The 21,380-nt window shown below is 35.9% G+C and overlaps 1 protein-coding gene across 8 annotated transcripts in view; it reads right to left on the bottom strand.

The window, feature by feature from the left end:
• The window catches only part of MON2 (MON2 homolog, regulator of endosome-to-Golgi trafficking), a 75,823-nt gene that overhangs the window by 32,632 nt on the left and 21,811 nt on the right, over positions 1-21,380 (bottom strand). For 6 of the 8 annotated variants that reach the window (XR_004357413.1, XR_004357414.1, XR_004357415.1 and 3 more), the window contains exons 9-26: positions 20,884-21,008; positions 20,351-20,490; positions 17,547-17,700; positions 14,783-15,015; positions 13,394-13,475; positions 12,557-12,738; positions 11,221-11,333; positions 9,996-10,100; positions 9,662-9,742; positions 9,501-9,574; positions 9,337-9,427; positions 7,964-8,065; positions 6,011-6,013; positions 5,690-5,800; positions 4,792-4,967; positions 1,990-2,152; positions 1,290-1,583; positions 327-525 (exon numbers count right to left, since the gene is read on the bottom strand). Coding sequence is in view for 5 of the 8 variants with exons in the window: in XM_032689572.1 (XP_032545463.1) it covers positions 327-525; positions 1,290-1,583; positions 1,990-2,152; positions 4,792-4,967; positions 5,690-5,800; positions 6,011-6,013; positions 7,964-8,065; positions 9,337-9,427; positions 9,501-9,574; positions 9,662-9,742; positions 9,996-10,100; positions 11,221-11,333; positions 12,557-12,738; positions 13,394-13,475; positions 14,783-15,015; positions 17,547-17,700; positions 20,351-20,490; positions 20,884-21,008 (2,428 nt within the window). In the remaining 3 variants the exon portion in view is untranslated. The remainder of the gene's footprint in view (positions 1-326; positions 526-1,289; positions 1,584-1,989; positions 2,153-4,791; positions 4,968-5,689; positions 5,801-6,010; positions 6,014-7,963; positions 8,066-9,336; positions 9,428-9,500; positions 9,575-9,661; positions 9,743-9,995; positions 10,101-11,220; positions 11,334-12,556; positions 12,739-13,393; positions 13,476-14,782; positions 15,016-17,546; positions 17,701-20,350; positions 20,491-20,883; positions 21,009-21,380) is intronic. The other 2 variants (XM_032689573.1, XM_032689575.1) reach the window with 1 other exon arrangement.

Raw genomic sequence — 21,380 nt, 5'->3', positions numbered from 1 at the left:
AAAAGGAAAAGTATGTTCTGACAACCGAAAGAAGAGAAAAATTATTGTTATCAGGCTACTATAATTTAAACCTATCTGGCACTCAGAATTGTGACTACTGAGATTTAATCTCAATTACTGTGATACAGGAGACAAAATCTGTAGTTAAAATTTTTGTCTCTAAGGAGCATGAACTAGTAACTCCCTAATTATCATAACATTTGAGGCAACACACAACAAAACACACTTTTAAGCTAAGATTAAGATTCTTGCCCAGTACTTTAATGGAAAAAATATACAAAAGAAAGAAGTTTATTACTGTTACTTTCAGTAACTATAAATTTTACCTAAAGGCTGCAGTAAGTATCTCCTGGTGTTAAATATTCTTGCAACTCCAGCCAGTGTTAATACCCATGTCTCGGCCCACTGTTTCTCAGCTGTATCCCTTGAATGATGGATGAGAATGTTGCCTCCTCCTGATTCAATCTTCTCTTTGTCAGCTGTGGTAGAGGATTCTCGAACTCTATCCAACAGATGAAATAAAACCTGTGATAGTCAGAAAAAAAGAGGAAAAAAGCAACTTTTCAAATAACATAGTTGTATTCATAGTAAACTAACAAAAAATAGTAATTTTTCCATTATCCATTCTGTCACTGTGTCACTCTGAAAATTCCCTTGTTCTAAATAGTCTCCACAGCAGCCAAGATTATGAATCAGTCAAATGATGGCCACTTGAGAAGGCTTAGAAATAGCACAATCAACCCCACCGAGAACAGTGTTAGCACTAACAGAAGGCTAAAACCAGTGGATGTAAGATTCTTCACAGGTACAACAAGCAGGTTCAAATATAGCCTAATTTTTCCACAAAGAACAACAAACATGACTGTGACTTAGAACAGGGTATTTGACAGATCGTCTCAAAAGAAGAAAGTCAAAACAGATAGCAAAGCAAGGCTCCATCTAACATCAGGTCAGCCCAACCACATGACCCTCAAACATCTCCATTTTCACACAAAGAAATGTCATTTATTCTTGTAGGAAGGAAACAGTCTTTTAATCCAACTTACGAGTAAGAAATAAATAATCAAGACATGAAAATTACATTTCAAGAGAGGCTTTAACAGCCAGAGAAGAGAAAGTGTAAAAAACATTCCCAAAACCTGAGAAATCAGATTTTTGACACCATGTTATCTTTAAAAAGTCTAAATAAGTTATATAACTGATAATGGTCATTAACTGGTGAATGCTCAATTATTATTGAAATGTGAATGTTATTTACAAAACCTTCAGTGGAAGCTTACACATCATACCTTCCATATTACTGTGTGCCATGTTGAATGTTGCAATAAAGTTCCATGAGCACCAATAGTAGAAAACAATGTCTGTCCAGCGCTCTTTCTAACTGCAGGTCGGGGATCCACACACAGTTCTCCAAGTTTGGCATACAGGCATAACCAAAGACAGTCAAATGGTGATGCAGGATGAAAAGGTCTATTCAGCATCACTCCCTTTTCTTCCGCCTGTTTCTGCAACATTGCCTCTTCTCTGTTTAGCTCCTTTTCAATTATTTCGCCTCTTTGGAAAAAATAATCTGAAATATTCCACTACAAAATAAATAAGACATATGGTGTTGTACAATAAAAATATTGTACTGCTCTTAATGATAATAAAATAAATTGCTTCTCATTTTCACAAAGTATTTTGTAAAGTACATCACAATAATAATTTCTCTACATTGATGACATAAGATCAGCACATAAATATTGCAAAGCGCAAAAAATATTTTTCTTATCCTCAGCTTTTAGGCCCCAGTTATACATGAAGCACCAGAAAGGGGAAAACATATTAAAAGATGAAAAATGCATACTGATGAAGAGCATGGTAAGAACCTCCCAAAAGAGGTTGTGGTCTTCATTTGTATCATTGACTACAGATTAGTTTTCATTAAAATAAGAAAAGAAAAAAATGAAAGCCAGAAGCAGCATCACTGTAGGGTAATGTAAAACTCACCAACAAACCAATTGAAGTTAAGCTAATATTTAGCTCTTGATTGTGAAGTCCAAAGCTTCCAGCAACTTCAACAACTATCTGTAGACAAGTACATGGCATTGTTGGAAGGAAGTCGGTCACAACCAACTGAAGACACTGGAATGCAGTCCGTATTAAGGACTCACTTAAAAAAAAAACAAAACAAAAACAAAATACACACACATGCACTCATTTCAAATTTCCTCAAGAGCACAGAAATGTTTTGAATACAATACCTCAGGAGATAGTATTATTAAAAACAAAATGAAAAAATCAATTTAATGTTTTTGAGATGAGTTTGCAATATTTTAAATGGGGTTTTTTGAGATATTAAGTTGAAGCTTGGAATTCTGACTAAGCATTTTAGCCCATGTTAACTATCCAGTAGAGTTGAAGTTTAGACTTTCTGGTGGTTCTTAGTTAACTTTATATAGAAGAGTCTACTTCTCTGTTCTAGAGTTCTAAGACTTGTTAGTTCAAATGCACTAGCTAAAATCCAGACTATAGATATGTCAATTACCTGTTTCAAAACCATAAATTAAATATTTTTTTTCTGATTAATTAAAAATAAAAATCATGTGTGGGTTATTTCCACTGCATCGTAAAAGCCAACATGATATGGAATCCAGAAGAATGCACAAGAAACTTCACGTGGACAATAATGGTATAACTAATAATTTGCTAATATGATGCATACTGCACGGAAACATCCACCCTACCACATAAGATCAAAGTATGTATCATTACTATACTGATGGAGGAAATGCTCACAGCAATACTTTCCCCCATATTCATTACAGGAGTCTATAAAGTGAAACACAACCCAAAATTGCTGCAGTTCCCCTCCACCCTCCAAGTTCCAGAGGTATGTCACCTTCAAGGACTCTAAAAGAACAGGGAAGGAGATAGGAAATGACAGTATAGTTACACTACTCATTTTGAAGCACTGAATTAATGGGAAAGTAAGCTCTCTTTCTAAACTTCAAGTGTAAGGCTACAAGAACAAATTCAAAACAGGTCATTTCCCAAATAATGTCCCACACTACTATGTGTTTGGAGAAAGGTTTCGACATCCGTCGTGCAAGTGGCAATAGCAATACAGCTCTTCAAATCGTAAAACTGTCCTTGATGTTATAGGTGACCACAAAAAAGGTAAATATAAATGCAAGAAACTCAAGCTTAGCGAGAACTCTTCATATTGTACAGGGCTTTATCTATGCTTAAAAAAACCAGGGGCATTCCATTGAAAAATTCTTCAAAGACAGACTTCCTTTTGTTTGGCAGGCTGGTACTGTACAATCTGGAAGTGAACGAAGCATCAATGGCTCTCAAAAGAGCATTTTCTGTATTTATAACAGCCTAGAAAGAAGTTCTCCAGGGAGGTAAATGAATTTCTGTCCTGGAATCCAGGATGTTCACTAAGCAGAGGGAAGATGCTCGTGAAGAAAGTCTTGTGGTCAGTAAGTTTATATTTAAAGTATGATAATAGTATCTGCATCTTGTGCCCACAGCTGTAAGTTAGGTAAGAAATTCAGTTGTTTCTCAAGGAAAAGGAGGCTTGCTTAATTTTTTCCTACTATAGTTAATATGATGTGGGCAAACAGTGCTTTTAGTTGAAGAAAAGTAGATTATCCTATATGCTTTGTAGGCGGAGACTAAGACATAACACAAGATGCTAGTAACATCTCGAGATATCTGCCACTGAGGTATGGATTTGAGATGTAACCGGATCTGAAGACTGTCTTGAGAAGGAATCTGTGTTGGTTCTCATCCCTCACCAACAACAGTGAAAATCAAAAGGCATGCAAGAACACATTGCACCAAGTGTGGAAACAGCAAGTACCAAAGGATGATCACAACCAAGAATGCCAAAATCCTTGGTGACATAAGAACTACTGCCAGAGAATACTGGTACAAGAGCAAAATCCTTCAAGCATTTGAACTGGCTTTAGGAGTTTTTTATATGGCCAGAAGACTGAATCAAAAGTGGGACAAAAGGAGAGATACGCCAAGGAGATTCTTCTGATACCAGAGTATGACCTATCCTGCTGCTAGTCTTGACTAGCACCAAAGAATGGTTTCAGTGTGTGGGTATAATTCTTGGTGCTTACAGTTCAAAGTCAGATGTTCAATTCAGGGCTCATTTCAAAAAAAAAAACTCCTTGCAACTTCATCTCTCACTTTCCCTTGCGGACAGAGGACCAGTCCAGTAACATTACGCCTCTGGTGGCAACAGAGTCAACTGTGTTAGTAGGTCAAGGGATTCACCCACAACAAGTAAATAATCTTCCATCCTTCTGCTACCAGCAACCATTTAGGGAGAAAGTCTTCAAGAAAGAGAGTGATCAGAAGATGACACACACTGGAGACTACTGGAAGATTTAAGAAGAAATGGAAAAAACAGATAAACTTTGAGCAACAGCTGATTGATACAGAATTATCTGCAAGCAGTAGAGATGTGTCTAGCAGATGCTTAAGATCAAATGAAATGGCACATTGAGTACTCCTCCGTGTATACTAAATGCTGACCACAGGAGAGGTTAGAGTGGAATAGTATTCTAGTCTTCTGAGAGATTCATTCAGTAAAATAAAAGTGTGCTTCAGGAAAAATTAAAAACTGTATTTTAAAATAAAAAATTAAAAACTGTAAAATTTTTCACAAGCTAAGAACTACAATGAAACTATGGTTATTATTGAAGAGGCTATTAAAGAAGAAAATATAAGCAAAATTCTTTCTACTGTTCTTATCTTATCTGATTTTAAAATTTTATTTCCACCACTTACCCCTGATCACTTTGGATTGCCCCCATGACTCCAAGCACCAATGGCCAACCAGGTCCTAAGCTGTCACCCTGACTCTGTAAAATCTGTAGCACACACTCCAACTGCTTGATCCTGATATCAGGATGACTAATGTTTGACAGCTCCTTTAGTGGATTCAATAAAAGCAACTGCAGTCTCTAAAAGCAAACAATAAATCATATTAAGGATGCTAACATTTAAGTGATCCTTAATTATTTTTATGTATAGTTAGTGAAAATATAAAGTACAAATTAAAGATTTATTAAATTAATTCAGTAGCTCACTGATTAAATGCTTAAATTCAGAGTCAGAAAGGACTTCCTAAAATACTGTTTATAAAGCATCTTAGCAGAAAATATACTTCTCTGGCCCCTGTTCTCCAGGTTCCTCAGGAAGCAGCTACATCATGCTGTTACAGCTGCATAAAAAGTATCATGCAACTTTATGCTCACCCAGCAGGGCTACACTCAGCTTCAACTCAAGAGATCTTGGAAAAGCTTCAACTCAAGAGATCTTGGAAAAGCTACCCACTGAACCTCAATAAATATATCAGAATGCTTTATTCATCATGGATTGAATAGCTGAAGGTTAGGCAACGTATTTTTACCTGCCATGACATCACATACACACTTCTAAACATTCTGAAATTGTTTTGCACTCATGAGGATGACCCATAATTTGTTCTAAAAAAGGGACATAATATGCAAACATCACCACTCTTTGTTAGGTATTTGAAAAAAAAGGAGGATAGCTTATTAGAATGCATGAGGTGATTCTCATGAGTTACATTTGAATGTTACAGCTATAGACTTTATAAACTCAACAGTAAAGTTCTTTTACGAATGAAGGAGGAAAGCAGCTGCTCTTAAACTTACTCTACCTGATTTTGAGACAATGGAGGATCATGTCTGAATGTCAACCCTGCTTTAATGAGAGAAGTTAAAGCTTCTGCTCCCCATTCTCTCATTCTGGAGTTAGGATGCTGACAGACCTGAAAACACAGCAGTGTTTTGTTTAAAGTCACTTTTATTTAACCAAGATTTATATAGAGATATACATATTAAAAATTGCTATTTTAATTATATTATAATGCACATACAATATTATAATAATTTTAAACCAGAATAAAATAAATCTCTAGATGATAAATTAGGTTTAATAGTAAAAAAAAAAAGGAAACCGATCTTTTGGGCAGACATACCTTCTGCATAAGGAAGCAATAGGGAGCAGTGAAAGACACAGAAGGAAACATAATGAAAGTTACATACATAATTCAAGTCAATAAATTTTCCAAAATGAATATACTAACTGCTAATTCAGATAATGATTGATTTAAAAGCACCGAACAACACTTCAGTGAATGCCTGAAACTCTCAGGTTTAACTTAGCCTTAAGCTACTATAAAACTATAAGTATCACACACTGCTTAACGCAATTAAGTGAGGAACATGGCAGCAGCCAACACAGAAAGTGTCTTCTATACTCTCAAATACAAAAAGTAACTACATATTGAAGGCAAAATAAGCCTTACACTTCATTATTTAAAAAAACTTGACAAAACAATAGCGAACATTTTGAAACTTGAGTTTCAAATGTGTCTTCATTTCTCTTTGTCTCCTAATTATCTAAACCTAATAAATTCTGCCAATTGCTTTTTTTAGATCAGGAAAATTAAAAACATTTTGCATATCCATTGCATAGATAGCTAGTATGAACTGTACCCCCCATACCTAATATATTACACTCAAACAAATATGCAAAGTCTACAGTTTCTTTGACCTCTACATAATTATTCTCACTCATCCTTCCAGCCCTAGCTCAAATGGTGTGAGAACCCAAAGTCTAACGCAGGATCATAAAGAAGGCTGATAGCTTTTGTTCGTGGACCATTCTTTTATCAGCCACTAGCCAAAGTGAAAAGGAGGACAACGTAGAAGAGCTAGCTTCACATTAAAAAATGCAGACAAGAAATAGCTACTCTCCTGATTTACTTATATTTTTGTAATCCTACATATTAAAAAAAAAAGAGAGAGAGAGAATTTGAACTACTTCATGATGCTCTGAATCTGTCCAGATAATCAGCTCCAGAGAGAGAAAAAAAATTATTCCCTCAGGTTGTGTTTAATTAAATTTGCAGCCAATGTTTTCTCCTTCCTTATTGTACCTCAACAACTTAGGTTTAAAAGGAAATAAAGCAATACTTTGAAATAAAATTAAAGACTTTATTTCCTACAAAACAGTGGCAAATTACCCACAATGCATGGGTGACACTGCAACAGACTACTTTTGAGATGAAAACACACAATCTCAAGATGTGGATGGTAAAGTTTATTGTTTTGAAGGGGAAAAATAGACAAGAGAAAGACATGCCTGTGCTTTAAGTCTTTAAACATCAAAGTATCCAAATTTTTTCTTCTAGATAAAACAATACGTGGCTTCCATAAATAGAGATGACCAATCCTTAATACTGTTTGAAATAATGCACTGGTGCTAAGGAAGGGTTTGAGACACTCTGGAATATGAGGAAGAAAAGCTTTCTCCTTCACCCGCTCTAAATCGAACCCTGTTCTTGTATTTTACTCTTCTGCATATCTGTGTGGAGAATTGAAACTACAATTATATTCCATCACCTGTTTTTAGTTTTCAATTCAAAATAGAAGATTTTTTTCCTTGATGGAGCACATTTTTCACATTGAAGTTAAAATATTTAAGAAATTGAAATAGGATTATATTTTATATTTGTACAGTATTCTTCTAAAGAAAGCAATCAAATGTTAGCTTAAATGTTTAAAACCCCAACCCTTTGTTAGTAAATCTCATGGCTTCAGTCCATCTCAAAATCTTCCTAGATATTTGTACTGTGTGAAACAGTAAAATCTGTTTGTGTTACCTTAATTACAACACATATATGAAGTATAATAAATTGACCCTTTTAAACATTTCTGTGTTAAAAACACAAAAAGACTGATGGTACCATAAAGACAAAGTTAGTAAAACATATTAAAATAGTGGAATTTAAATATGTACATTAACTTTTAAATTCAAATTGTGTTGCAAAAACAAGGTGCTTAAACCAAAACATGTAATTACAATTTAGATTTTTTTCATTAATACAAACTAAACTCTAGTACAACGGTTAAAAGCCATTAGTTACCTCCAGAAGATGACCGGTCAGAGGTCTCCAAAGAATCTCAATCCTGCGCATGTTAACTAGTCCTGTTTCCAGTAATTTAGCAACAGCAAAAAGCGATGGTTCCTTAATAAAATGGAATTTGAACACATGACTTTGAAGTAACTGAGATAACGTCAGAGCGTTTTGCTACATGATAATTTATGCATTAGGTGCAGCTGTCTCCAAGCACAGCGTTTCGCAAGCTGTGAACGCAGGGAAGCTCCCGCAGAACCCGCAGCGCTGCAGGAGAAGGCACAAGGGGGCAGCAGCAGCACACCCTGAGGAACTTCCATAATTCACATCGTTTTCCCCAAGTTTGACAACAACCAGAGCACTGATATTCCTTTAAAAACTCTCGGGTTTACATAGTCCTCTGTCCAATCAATTTTATAACATACTTTGCTAGCAAAATAGCCTTTTTCCCCATTACAACTTTTAAAGTTAAAATTGTATATGAACAATCTAGAATACTTCATTTAATAATCCTCTAATTCTTTATTTTCCATTGGCTTCAAAAATGCTCTGCAGGAATATGATAATCAAATACATATGCAAATATTTGTTATAAACTTCTTTTAATTTTATTTTTTGAACATCAATATATAGTCAAAATTACTATTGTGCTGGAATTATTGTCTCTTCCCATTTCTGATGATTCCTTATTCTAGCTTTCAGCTGACTTTAAGCACAAACTTTGTTTATTTTAATTCATTCTCTGTTGCTGTAATTGCCAAATATTATGAAGCACGTTTTCTGTCTTCGTTATCTCTAGTGTAACAGATGAATGAAAAACTTTCAGAAACTCTTCTCTGGGATTAGATTATGATTAGGATCATATATATTCAACCTTATTCAATCACAGGGTCTTTAACCTTTCTGGGTAAAGGTTGTTTACTGAGGCTGACATGAATACTGTGGTTTTCCCAAGTAAATATGAATTATCAGGGTTTTTTAATATCTAAATTGTTGGCTTTCTCTGAAGTGCATTGTAAGAGAAAATTCAAATGAAAATGAGCACCTCACAGAACATATTGTGCTACCCAGAATCCCTAACCTCTGAAATTATAAGGGCTTTTAAAAGTTTCATCTACCCACAATCTCATTAATGGAAACACACGACATTCCTTAGTTAACAAAAAGCGCAAAGAACACAATGAGAATCTTCACAGAATTTAGAAACCGTTTAACTATCACATATGAGACATTCTCTGGTTCATAATTTAATTTTTACTGTAGAGCATCAAAGGTATTACTGTTCTTAGTATTAGAAACAGTTAGCTTTGAGGATAAACACACAAGTGTTCTGAGTGTTTCACAAAAACATCTAAAAAGAAAGTAAAGAACTCTTCTTATACCTTATTGTTTCCATAGGCCATATCCATGGCTTCCAGAGACAAGGAGCAAAGGGCATTTATTAAGTGGTGTAAAGACACATCATCAAGGTACCTGAAAAACAACTGGTATCAAAACACTGTTTGATATACACACATTATTTTAATTATAAGATAAGGTTTCTTACTGTGAGTTTTCAAAAAGCTTTGAAATCATGCTGGATATAGATGGCAGATCAGTCATAACTGCTGTAGTCAGAACCTTGAAAAAGATACAGAAATATGTCTTGTAGATTGCAATAGAAAATACTGTGTAATTATTAACTGAAAAACGAACAGTGGTGCTTACTGTACTGGGCCCTTCCACAGCTCTTCCAGGTTTTAATGCACCTCCAACACTAGGCTTCAGTCCCAGAATCCACACAAGATGCTGAAATACAAAAGGATCATTTTCAGCAGAAAACCCTTTTCAGGTAGAGGGGAAACTAACATTATACTCAAACTAGTTAGCGACCTTCCAGCCAAACAGAATTCAAGGAAATGCTACAGTACTTACTCAAGGCAATTCAAAGTACAGTATGAGAAGAATCATAGCTTCTTCTCTTGCTCACAGACTAACTCAAAACCAAATTACGGCAAAACCTCAAGGCATAAAAGCAAGGCATAAATATTTCCTGCTATACCTGAAGAGTAGCCAGGACAAGCTGCCAAGATGTACCAAGAACGGCTCCATGGAAGTGAGCTAAGTTGAGTAATGTCCTCATACACTGGATATTTTTTGATGTCAACTAGGAAAAAAAAAGAAACAACCAACCAATCCACCACACAATTTTTATCATTCCACAATGACAGTGTTTCTAGCAATCTTCCAATTTTTACTAAGTAGCTTAAAGACTACATTTTGTTTGCACTGGAACAATGTATCTTTTTTAGAGAGGTAGTTCAGTGTCTCTCCTCTCAGTCTTATCCTGTTGAATACGAGTATTTGAATATTGCATCCAGCTCTGGGGTCCCCAGCACCGGAAGGACATTGACCTGTTGGAGCAAATCCAGAGGAGGCAACCAAGATGATCAGAGGGAAGGAGCACCTCTCCTATGTGGAAAGGCTGAGAAAATTGGGATTGCTCAGCCTGGAAAAGAGAAGGCTTTGGGGTGACTTAATTGCAGCCTTCCAATACCTGAAGGGAACTTACAGGAGAGATGGGGCAAGACTATTTAAAAGAGCATGTGGTGATCGGAAAAAGAGGGAATGGGTTCAAATTGAAAAAAAGTAGGTTTAGATCAGATATTAGGAAAAAATTCTTTACTGTGAGGGTGGTGAGGCACTGGAACAGGCTGCCCAGGGAAGTTGTGGATTCCCCATCCTTGGAAGTGTCCAAGGCCAGGTTGGATGGGGCTCTGAGCAGTCTGGTCTAGTGCAAGGTGTCCCTGCCCACGGCAGGGGAGTTGGAACAAGATGATCTTTAAGGTCCATTCCAGCCCAAACCATTCTGATTCCATGATTTGATCGCTGCCCTCTTCTCCCAGTTTCACATTATTATCAAAGACACAAGTTCAAGTGCTCCAGCTTAATCGCATCTTCTCCACAAAATCAGTCTATCTTAAAAAAAATATGTAAGTGGACCTTCCCACACAGGTCCATAACAGAGCTAAGATCTAGGGTTTTCCAAACGGAATGGGTGGGAGCTTCTGAGCTAAAAGTTGGAAAAAAAAAAAAAAAAGAGTAAGACTTCTTTGCAGTTAGAGAACTTTGGTGTCCTGGGCTGTCCCAAATTAAAACCTTAGGATAATAGTTCAGATGACCATTATTTGTAAGAATGCTGTTTATCTGTAGCCTATTTTTGAGACATATTGAGATGCAGAAAAAAGCAGTTAAGCAGGATAAAATCACTTACAGGTTGTACTTACCATTACTGTTCCCTGTGGCTGAAGAGCTAAGGGTTGCCCTACTGCTACAACTTGCTGATGAGACTCACTTGAGGGACTAATCATTTGAACATTCTGTCCCTGAATGGAATATGCTATAGGAAAATCGAAAAGAAAAAAAAAAATCTAAATTTAAAATCCAGTACTACTAGTAGTAACAACCACCTTCTGGCAAATACGCTCCAGAGAATTTTTTTCACAGTATTAGCTTTAAGGTAGCTCACTTTGAGATCTTTAGTTATATTTAGATTATTATGTCATTGCCTTACAGAGTTAAAGAGTCTGCAATTACTCCCAGTCTCTAACTATTAGACATTGCTTGCAAAACATTAATATGTTTTATGTTAAGACTGAAATATTTATGCTTAAGATACGAGCATTAGACTCAAGTCAGCTATTGGTAGTAACTGTGGGTAAACGGTATCACTGTGTGCTACCATTGTACTAGTGCACTCAGAAAACTGCAGAGGGTGTCATAAATACTATGTCATGATGTTTTTCCAATACAGGACTTCAGGACACCCATTTTATAACTCACCTGTAAAAAGAAGGACAACCTATATACATAACTTAAGTTCTCTGCTTTGTTTCCAACAGATAACTGTGTGGCTCAGTCATGCATACATCTTCACAGACTAGGATCTAATAATACACTTAGTGGATTGGACTGAAGTAAAGGTGCTGGTCCTTGTTCCCAGTCTAAGGTAGTTTTGTTCTATATTAAGAGGTCTAATGTTAGATCCATCTGTATATTTTTCAGGTAGTTGCATTTCTCAGTAAACAGTAATTCATTTTCAAAATTTGAAAGAGTACATCCTCAGCTGGCATATCTCATGAATTACAACATTCTCTCAAGGTGTGGAAAGCATCAATTCAACTTTCTGTAAGCTGAATAGAGCCCAGTGCTTAGATCTTCCACTTCTGCAGTAAGTACTAACATCACTAGACAACTGTAGAAAACATTTTAGTACACCATAAATGCAAGATGTTCTAGTCAAAGCTTTAGTACACAAGTTGCCCAGAGACCTTTTCAGATTTTGGATGCCTTAATTACATATCCCAGCAGATCTTTAGCACGGTAGACAGATCCTTAGAATTCTGACATACCCTAAGCATTCAGGAAGTTTTAGGTTGACTAGAATGATACTCAGCAGATGCTACAAGACTAATCAGGAAACCCAAGTCCTGTCTGAGGATTCTTACATACTTTATTATAGCCAAATACTATAGTTGCGTATCTTTGGAATCACATCCTGAAAAAAAATGGGTTTAGAGGACAGTACATGGAAATACAATTAAGGAAAATTTCTGTATTTACATTTGCTGGACAGAGCTGCAGTTGTGCTGTTTAATACAGTAAGGGCATAGTGAGGAGGCAAGGATCCTTTGCAAATGGCAGTGATAAAGGCATCTCTTGATGTTACAAGACCCAGTCTTCCACAAAGTGCAGCCATGGTCAATTCTGCTTTTAGAATATTTTCAGTGGCAGCTTCATCAGTACTGAAAGAGTACACATTGTTCAGCAAGAATTAATCCAGAGCACAGAAGCAAGTAGGTAACCAACATCAAAAGCCCTGAGAACATACACTTCCTGTCAACACTATAAATACTGAAGAGTAAGCATAACCAATCAACAAAATTCTTCAGAATCATTTCTTATAAAATTGGACTTTAGTTCTCAGAGACAGTAAAGGAGACTATGAGGAGGTATTTAAAACTATTTTCAGAAAAAGATGTTTTATAACAAAAGGCTCTTTGAAGGAGACAATTAATTTACCATAGTTATTACCTAGTAAATAGCTTTTCCACTTAAAAGATTAGATAGTACTAACAAGTACCAAGACATTATTTAATCTCTTACCTACAGTAATTAGGACATTGAATCACGTCAAAGTAAAAAGAAATAAAGATCATTTAAATACAAGTCTTCAAAAACACAATTAATTGTTCTTTATTGAAATGCATTAAAGGTTGATGCTAGACGTCTGGAGACTTCTGTATCGTTTACTCAGTCTAAGCCACAAACCTGACTGCTCAGGTGCCATGAACGGCACTCATGCTGACAACTGTCAACTTGGCCAGTATCAAAAGTCAGTTCAAAATAAAGCTTGGAATGTCATCTTAGAAAAATCAAGATAAATGAAAGACCAGATACCTTGCATCAAGTAGGAGGGATAAAGCAGCCAGAAGACCACACCAACAAGCATTCACCATTTCTTCCCAGACAGCTCTGCTAACTTAAAAGAAATACATAAACTTTTTTATAGCAGAAACACAGTATTTCCCTTAATAACTTTCAATTATATCACAAACAAAATGCTTGCTTGCTACTGCATCTTTTAATGTGTGTTTTTATATGTATGTTTACACAGACACATATATGTATATACAGAAACACACTCAGTAGAATTTCAACACCTGCATTTAAAGTAACATTCTTAAAGCAAGAAATGTCATCAAGGCACTGCTTATTCTAAACTGCACCAAAAAAAAACCCAAAAAACAAAAAACAAAGCAACTTATGAAGGTGTATATATAAGCATTTTTAATCTTTTTCTATAAAAATAAACTTTCAGAAATGTAAAAATGAGGGACAAGAAACACACTAAAGTTTTTCAGTGAAGGAAAAATACTCTCCCCTGGTACTCATAATTCTCCATTTCTGTTTTCCATTTCTTTTATTTAATAGGGAAGAAGTATTGGTCTAGCAGATGGGTAGCTGCTTATACCATTTCCACATGTCCCTCTCCACCCGGCCATGACAAGTCCCAGGGCTGAGCCGGCAGTGCTGCAGCACCATGGAGAGCTCCCCACACCCGAGGCGGCAGGACAAGCCCCTCTCTTTCCCACTGTCTCCCTTCGGCAGCTCCGGTGCCCGGGCTCGAACTTCAGCCCTACAGTCTCGGCTTCCTCTTGCACAAGCCAAACTCAACTCTTCAACTCTTCAACCACAAGCCCTTCTGTACGTACAGACCCCTATACAGACTCGTCATATGTTGAACAAATAGAATCCTCAGTTCATATCAGTTCTGCTTTTAAAGAAGTTCTTCCCTAAATGCTTCAATCTTTCCTGAAATCTCTCCATTAAAATGCTTATTGTTCTTTTTATCTTGTTACTAGAAATACATTTGTCTTCTAATGTGGACGTAAGTGCCCCATTTTTGTCAGTCAGGTTGTCTCTTGTGACCTTGGATCTCAGTATTAAGCAGAAATTAAGGGCATGGGAAGGCAGAATAGTATTTCTGTCAAACACAATGCCTATTACCCCTCCCTCACATCCCACCTACCTACACATAAAACAGTATTAATAGACCATAAGGAATCTGTGACTAAGGTGCTATAGAACTTAAGTAGAACATAGTCAATTTTTTTTAATAGGCTACTGATGTTACATTACAAAAAAAAAAAGCAAACCAGAACCACTTCATTAAAAGTTTTTATACATAAATAAGAAACACTAAATTTAAGCAACAAAGCATGAACTTTAAAATCCTTCTTTCTGTAGAAATGTTGTACTTTATATAGTGTTTGAATTTTCAAATACCTAATTCTTTCTCTGATTGATCAGAAAGAGACTGCAAATCTTGCTGCTCTGAAGACTGCGGTGGTAATGAAGTTGTCTCTGCTGTGGTTGGAGTGACTGTTTCTGTGTCTTCCAGCTCTCCTTCAATCATGGTAGTGATACCACGGACAAGATCCAGTAAACAGTGAAATGCCACCGACATGGCATAGCCTTCAGGGATTGTAGGTGGCTCTACTTTGTCCAGCATTTCCAAACTAAAAAAATTGAAAACATGACAAGTAAGTGTGTAGCAATACCATTGTTTTTAATAACAATAATAAAAAACAAGGTTCCAAATGAATGTTAAGTACAAACAGGCCCCAATTACCATCCTTCAAGATTTACAGTAACTCAAGGAAAAAAACCCTTAAGTCATTGAGTAAAAGATTAAAGGAGTCACTAAATAAAACAGTAACAGAAAGGGTACATACACACTGAGTAGAGAACTGCAAATAAATATTTTTTAAAATGAACACTTACAAGCAAGTATCACTTAATGAATAATTCTACTTGTATTTTTATTTTTCTTAAAGCCACTGCAACAGAACCTATTCAGAAGAATACAAGTACATAGGAAAAACAGAAGAAATACATCATAAAGTCATGACAGTGTGAACATAGTTATAGCCAATTGAGAACAAGTCAGACGTTCCATTATCATTATCTTTGAGTCAATATGATTGGAAAAGCTTGTAATAGCTATTATTATAGCTATAGATATTACAGGGCCAAATATTCCTTACCTACATGCATAAATAGACAATGGAAGTTATTTGTACGAAGAGGAAATGTCTACATGATTCACTTCTGAAAAGTACATAAATAAAACATCTATGCTGGAACTGCAGCCTCACTGCCACTTTTCTTCATCTTTTACCTTAAAAGCACATAAAGTACTGCTGACTTACAAATCTAACAGGAAAAGATTGTAGCTGACATACAGCAGCATCTGCACAAGTAGAGACAGGCCATTACCTGCTATCTCAACCACCATTTCATTATCCTACAAACTACTCTTAAATAGCTAATATTCCAGCTAAAATATGCCAAAGACACTTTTACACTGTAGTGTCACCATTCTTTTCCGCACAAAGGATTATTCTTTCTCTCAAATATGCAACACTTCAGTTATCACCTCTAATTTCCTAAAGATAGCTGCCGCAGATATCTGGGAGCACAAGCACTACAGGTAAATCACATGATCAGTTCTCGTTATATACAAGTAAGTGTGAATGTATATACAGGTCTAATTAAAATTATTAATGGGTTTTATAGTTACAAACTATTTCTGACATAGAGGTCACGTCCTCTTACTTTCAAAGACAAGAAATTCTAACTTCTAAATAAATTACAAGTTGTTACAGTTACATGTCAATGGCCACAAAAAATCTTGAACAGTCTCTCTAGTCCTCTTAAAAACACTTACTTCCTCATGTGAAGAGGTATAGTGGTCTGGGAAGAGACATTGTGTAAAAGTATAAGGTGTGGTCATTGTATGAAAATCTAACGGTAGCAGAAGAGAATCAGTGATAGGATGACCCAAACTCACAGTTACAGCAACTCATCTCCTTACATGCAGGGACTATAGACGAAAGTACAAGATAGGGGAAAAAACTGCTGACCAGACATGCTTATGACAACTCCATAATCTTACACAGAAGAAAAAAAATGCAAAAATTATGCAGAGGAAATCATGGAGCCATTTGAGGTATCCAAAAGTAAAAGAAGCAAGCTCAGAGCAGGATAGGAGATTATGATGGTGGCCACAAGGTTCTTGAGCCAGTTAAGAACAGAAAGAAAGAAAGAAAGAAGACAAGGAAGAAAATCAGGAGGTTGTAGTAGCTGACCAAATTAAAAATTTGTATTTCCTGAGAACAGACAGGTAACCTAAAACAACGTTCATGGTCACTGCTGGAACAAAAGTCAAGTTGACACATACATGTTAACTACTGAAATCTGAAGACGAATTTTTCCTTCTGTGTGTCAATGGCAGAAAAAGGAGCTTCTACTCTAAAAAAATACTAAGATCCAGGCTACTTGCAGATTTCACTGAATTTTAGTATGCCAAAATTTCGTGGTATACAAGTAACTTAAAGTTCAGAAGATATTAGTCAGCAATGGCCACGACTGACATGAAAAAACTTTCACTATTTCAAAAGTAACATAGTATTCACAGTTTTAAATTGAGAACACCATCTCCATTATACAAACTCATGACAAAATAACTGGTCATTCTAAGAAGCATTCAGAGTCTAACCTTGGTATATAGGTCAACACATTGTTCAAAATGACAACCTGCCAATATCCACCATAATATCCTGCTCAATAAAAACTGCAAATATAGTAAAGTTGGTGTAAGAAAGCTATTTTTCACTCCCGTTATTCCCATTTTCTTAATGGTCCTAATGTTTGCCATTACACATTGCAGCAACAGATATTCCAAAATCGTTACATACTACAGTGAGGCCCAGAAGTGAAGAGCTATTACAGAAACAGTAGGGGGGGGGTGGAAATCAATAGATGCTAAAACCATAGGGGACATTTGAATCAGAATCCAGGGCATTGAGACAAAACAGCAAAAAATCAGAACACCTCATGGCACCAACAAAAAGAAAATTATTAATATACCTCAATGCCAGAGAAACAAAGACCTCAATACTCACTAGTAAAAAACCCCTTAAATCATCAAGTTCAAAATTAATTATATGTATGTTATATACATTTTCAAAAGGATAGAGGTACTTACTATGTAGCTTTAGCGCTGCCTTGTACTGTTACATTCAGGATGGGTATCCAAGTGCCTCTGTACTCAAAGGCAGGTAATACAGTTGCACCTCCTCCCATTCCTAGCACTCCTGGGTTAGTCTGTGCTGAGCCAGTATTCCCTGATGCATTGCTTCCTGTTCAGAAAAACAAAGTGATAAAATGAACCAATCTCATTTTAGTGATCAGCAAACATCCTCTTTCTACATTTAATTTTGAGACACCAGGAGTAATCTGAAGACACCCTGTTCAATAATGAAAACCACCACCAACACAAAAAACTATTTCTGAGCTCCCTCTGCTGTCTAAAACATGATCATATGTGCAGCTCATGGATGCCAACTGCCTAATTTTCAGTCGGAATAAAATGTTTCCATGAAAGGTATAGCAACGTACATAAGAATCTGTGAATTAATCAAACTTACATAGTCTTGATAAAACAATATATATTTTAGTGAACAGTCAGACAGATATTTGAAAGTTAAGGATTATTTGAATAGTTGACCTAGAACTCTATAATCAGAAAAAGAGGTTAATTATTCCAAGAACAAACTTTCAAGATTTCAGAAATGCAAAAGCCACAAGAAGGGTCGAAGAGAACGGCAACATTTGAATCTGTGCCATGCCAAGGTAGAATAAAACAAACTACATCAGGGAAGAGCTGACAACATGCCTACCAACAGCTAGGAAGGAACACATTTTGGTTCCAACTGAAGGAACCAAAAAAAAAAAATTATAAAAGGAGAAAAAATGCTGCATATATACACTTCCTACATATAGGACATCTATGCTTACTAGGAGTAGGTCCCACAAGTTCAGATTCTCTCTGTACATACAACAGGGAGAGAGGCCAGAGTCCCCAGGAAGGTTACTCACAGTGCCTAATACATCAGTGTAACAGCCATTTTGGTGTGCTTGCTTTTAATACAGAGAGAGGCACTAAACTACTAATTTAGGCAATATGAATAGACAAAAGCTTATGAATACATTTTAATACAGTAAAATTTAACAGACTGAAAAAAACGCCATGCTGCTAAACAGAAATGGTTAACCAAACGCTGCCACTTAACACACAATTACACTGGTGTCATTTTCTGTGATCCCACTGAGCAGTCAGACATATACAACTATTTTCATACCAACGTAACTCAAAGCGGTTGGTAAACTTTGCAGCAGTATAATAAAAGAGACACTGCAGTAGATGCAAACTGCAGTAGATGCAGTTTTCAACTTCTATCAAACAGCTACTTTGTTGCAAAACTGAGGCTCAAAAGCCAGGTATATAAAGTGTGTAAGTGTCCAAGGCCTGGTTGGATGGGGCTTTCGAGCATCCTGGTCTAGTGGAAGGTGTCCCTGCTCATGGCAGAGGGTTTCGAACTAGATCACCTTAAAGGTCTCTTCCAACCCAAGCCATTCTATGATTCTGTAAGACAGCCTGCTATGACAGGATTGTTGTTATAATCAGAAGACTCAGTTCTAAAATTACATTGCATTGATCTGCTCTTTGCATATTTGACCATAGGAGGAAAAAAGGTAGAAAGACAAATGTATGAGAAAGTGCTGTGAGAAACACATGCAGAAAAAAGAAATGAAAAGGTAAAGAAGAAAACAAACTGAAACTGAACTGAAACTATAACCCAGTGAAACAGCAACAACACTAAGGGTATGACCCTGCTGCAGTGCTGTTTCACTGCAATGAATGGGGCAAAATTTAGGTTTTCAGAATGAGTATTTTAGAATGCCTGCTCATATGTACATGTTACATGACGAAAAGTGCTTTTCTGGTTTATCCTAAATGAATTAAAGTAACCCAGAAATAATACTAATACAAGTCTTCCATCCGCTGCTGTACAGACAGCTATTGAACAACAGATACTGACACAAAATTTCCTCATGCTATCACTGCTAACTCCAACATGGAATTCCAGCTTCATGAATGAACCCTGAAAGCGTAAGTCTAAAACCAAACTCTTTCCGTGTTTCTTAATTTAATAGTAGATACGATAGATAATAATTACACTTTGATTATCTGGTTTTTACACCAAAAGACACCATTACAAAATTATTTTTATGTTGTTTACTCCTGAGAAATCTGCTTCCAGAACCCCAAGAAGAAGCAGAGAGCCCTAACTTGGACATAAACATCAGAAAAAGTATTAACAAAAGGATCATTTCTTATTAAAATAAAAATATACCTAGTGAAATGGTAGGTAAAACCCTGGCTGCAAGAAAAGACAATCAAGTTTAGTTTCATTAAGTGTCTGTTTTCAGCTAAAAAAAGCAAAGATCATCAGTAAAATACACATTTTTCATTCTACCTCTTGGCTTTCTCAGTTCAGTTTTGACCCTGAGCACCCAGAAGAATTAGTGACTGCCTCCCAGGAACACACACTGTCTTACTACTTAAACTGCAATCATAAATGACATCCCAGCACAAGGAGAGAGAAATCAGATAAATTTTTCTATAGTTAGAAATTAGAAACAACTCTTCATAATTTCCCTCAGAAAAGTTGTGAAACAAGGAGCTTGGTCACTGTAGAAACAGGAACTAATGCACCAGCACTGTTCTGCCAACTGGGGGCTATGTCTTCCCCACAACACAGGTAGATAAAATCCCCTGTTGTAGCAGACCTGAAAACAGTATTTTGTCTCAAAGTAGGTTTTCACCTCAATGAACACGGAAGCACAGAGTTGTACAATGTCAGATATATGTACTGAATCAAACCAGAATTTATTATTACAAGAAAATGATGGAAAAATAAACTGATAGTAAGGACAAGGCTTTACCAGTTTGGTTTGGTGTTGCTGATGTGTTCCCTGTGCTTGGTACAAGAAATAGTGACTGGATAAAGGACCCCAATGCATTCACAATGTCACGGAAAACTTTAGTGGAATGTTGCTTCATATCATACGATTGACAAAAGGACCTAGAAAATATTTTATAAAACAGAAAGTATTGACAAATTGCAGACTAAAAGCATTTTTAACAGCAACTTCACCCACGCACACACTCCATTCTGTAGACTAAATGCATATTTTAATGGCAAATATTTAGGTAAACACTAGTATTTAATTTTAGGTAAAAGTTCCTTTGACACTGGTAAGATAGAGAGGGTTTGGGATACTCAACCATAATTCAGCCCTTCCTAGACAATAAGCACTGTATAACGCATCATAAGAATTATCATGAAGAGTTTATTGCATCTAAGTTTCTACAATTTTTACAATATTTACAACGTTTTAGGAAGCATTTCCTATTAGAGAAAAATAGAAATATTTTTAACATTTTATATAAAAGTGAAACTCAATATATTTAATACCTTAATAGTTGAGGTTGCACACAAAGTCTGTGAATAGATTCTACTGCAACAGCTCTTAGCCACTGTGGTTTGTCTGCATCCAGAAACTTAACCAGCAATGACAGAAAGATTTCACATTCTGTTACCTAAAAGATATAGTTTATAGTAATTAAATCAAAAGAAAATGCTCCTACAAAATATTTTCTAAAAAAATCTTCTCTTTCATCCTAGGAGTCCTATCACAGCAAGTTGTGTACAGGATCTAAAAAATCTCTTGAACATGTATTTACTCAAAATGATATCAAAAAAATACCTAATAATTCTAGGTATTACTTTTAACAGGCTAAAACCACAATATGCGATTGTACTGACAGAGTTAAATTCCTCACAGACATTGTAATAAAGGTCATACATTTGCTACAGTAAACAAATGAAGCAGAAAAACGTCTTTTTTCACAAATATCTAAAATTTGGGAGGTAAGAACAGCTGAACATGTGTTTTTTACACACATTCTGTA

Source organism: Chiroxiphia lanceolata, chromosome 5, assembly GCF_009829145.1.
Source record: "Chiroxiphia lanceolata isolate bChiLan1 chromosome 5, bChiLan1.pri, whole genome shotgun sequence".
NCBI lineage: Eukaryota > Metazoa > Chordata > Aves > Passeriformes > Pipridae > Chiroxiphia > Chiroxiphia lanceolata.
The sequence above is the reverse complement of the archived record's forward strand: the minus strand, read 5'-3'. Positions and strand labels throughout refer to the sequence as shown.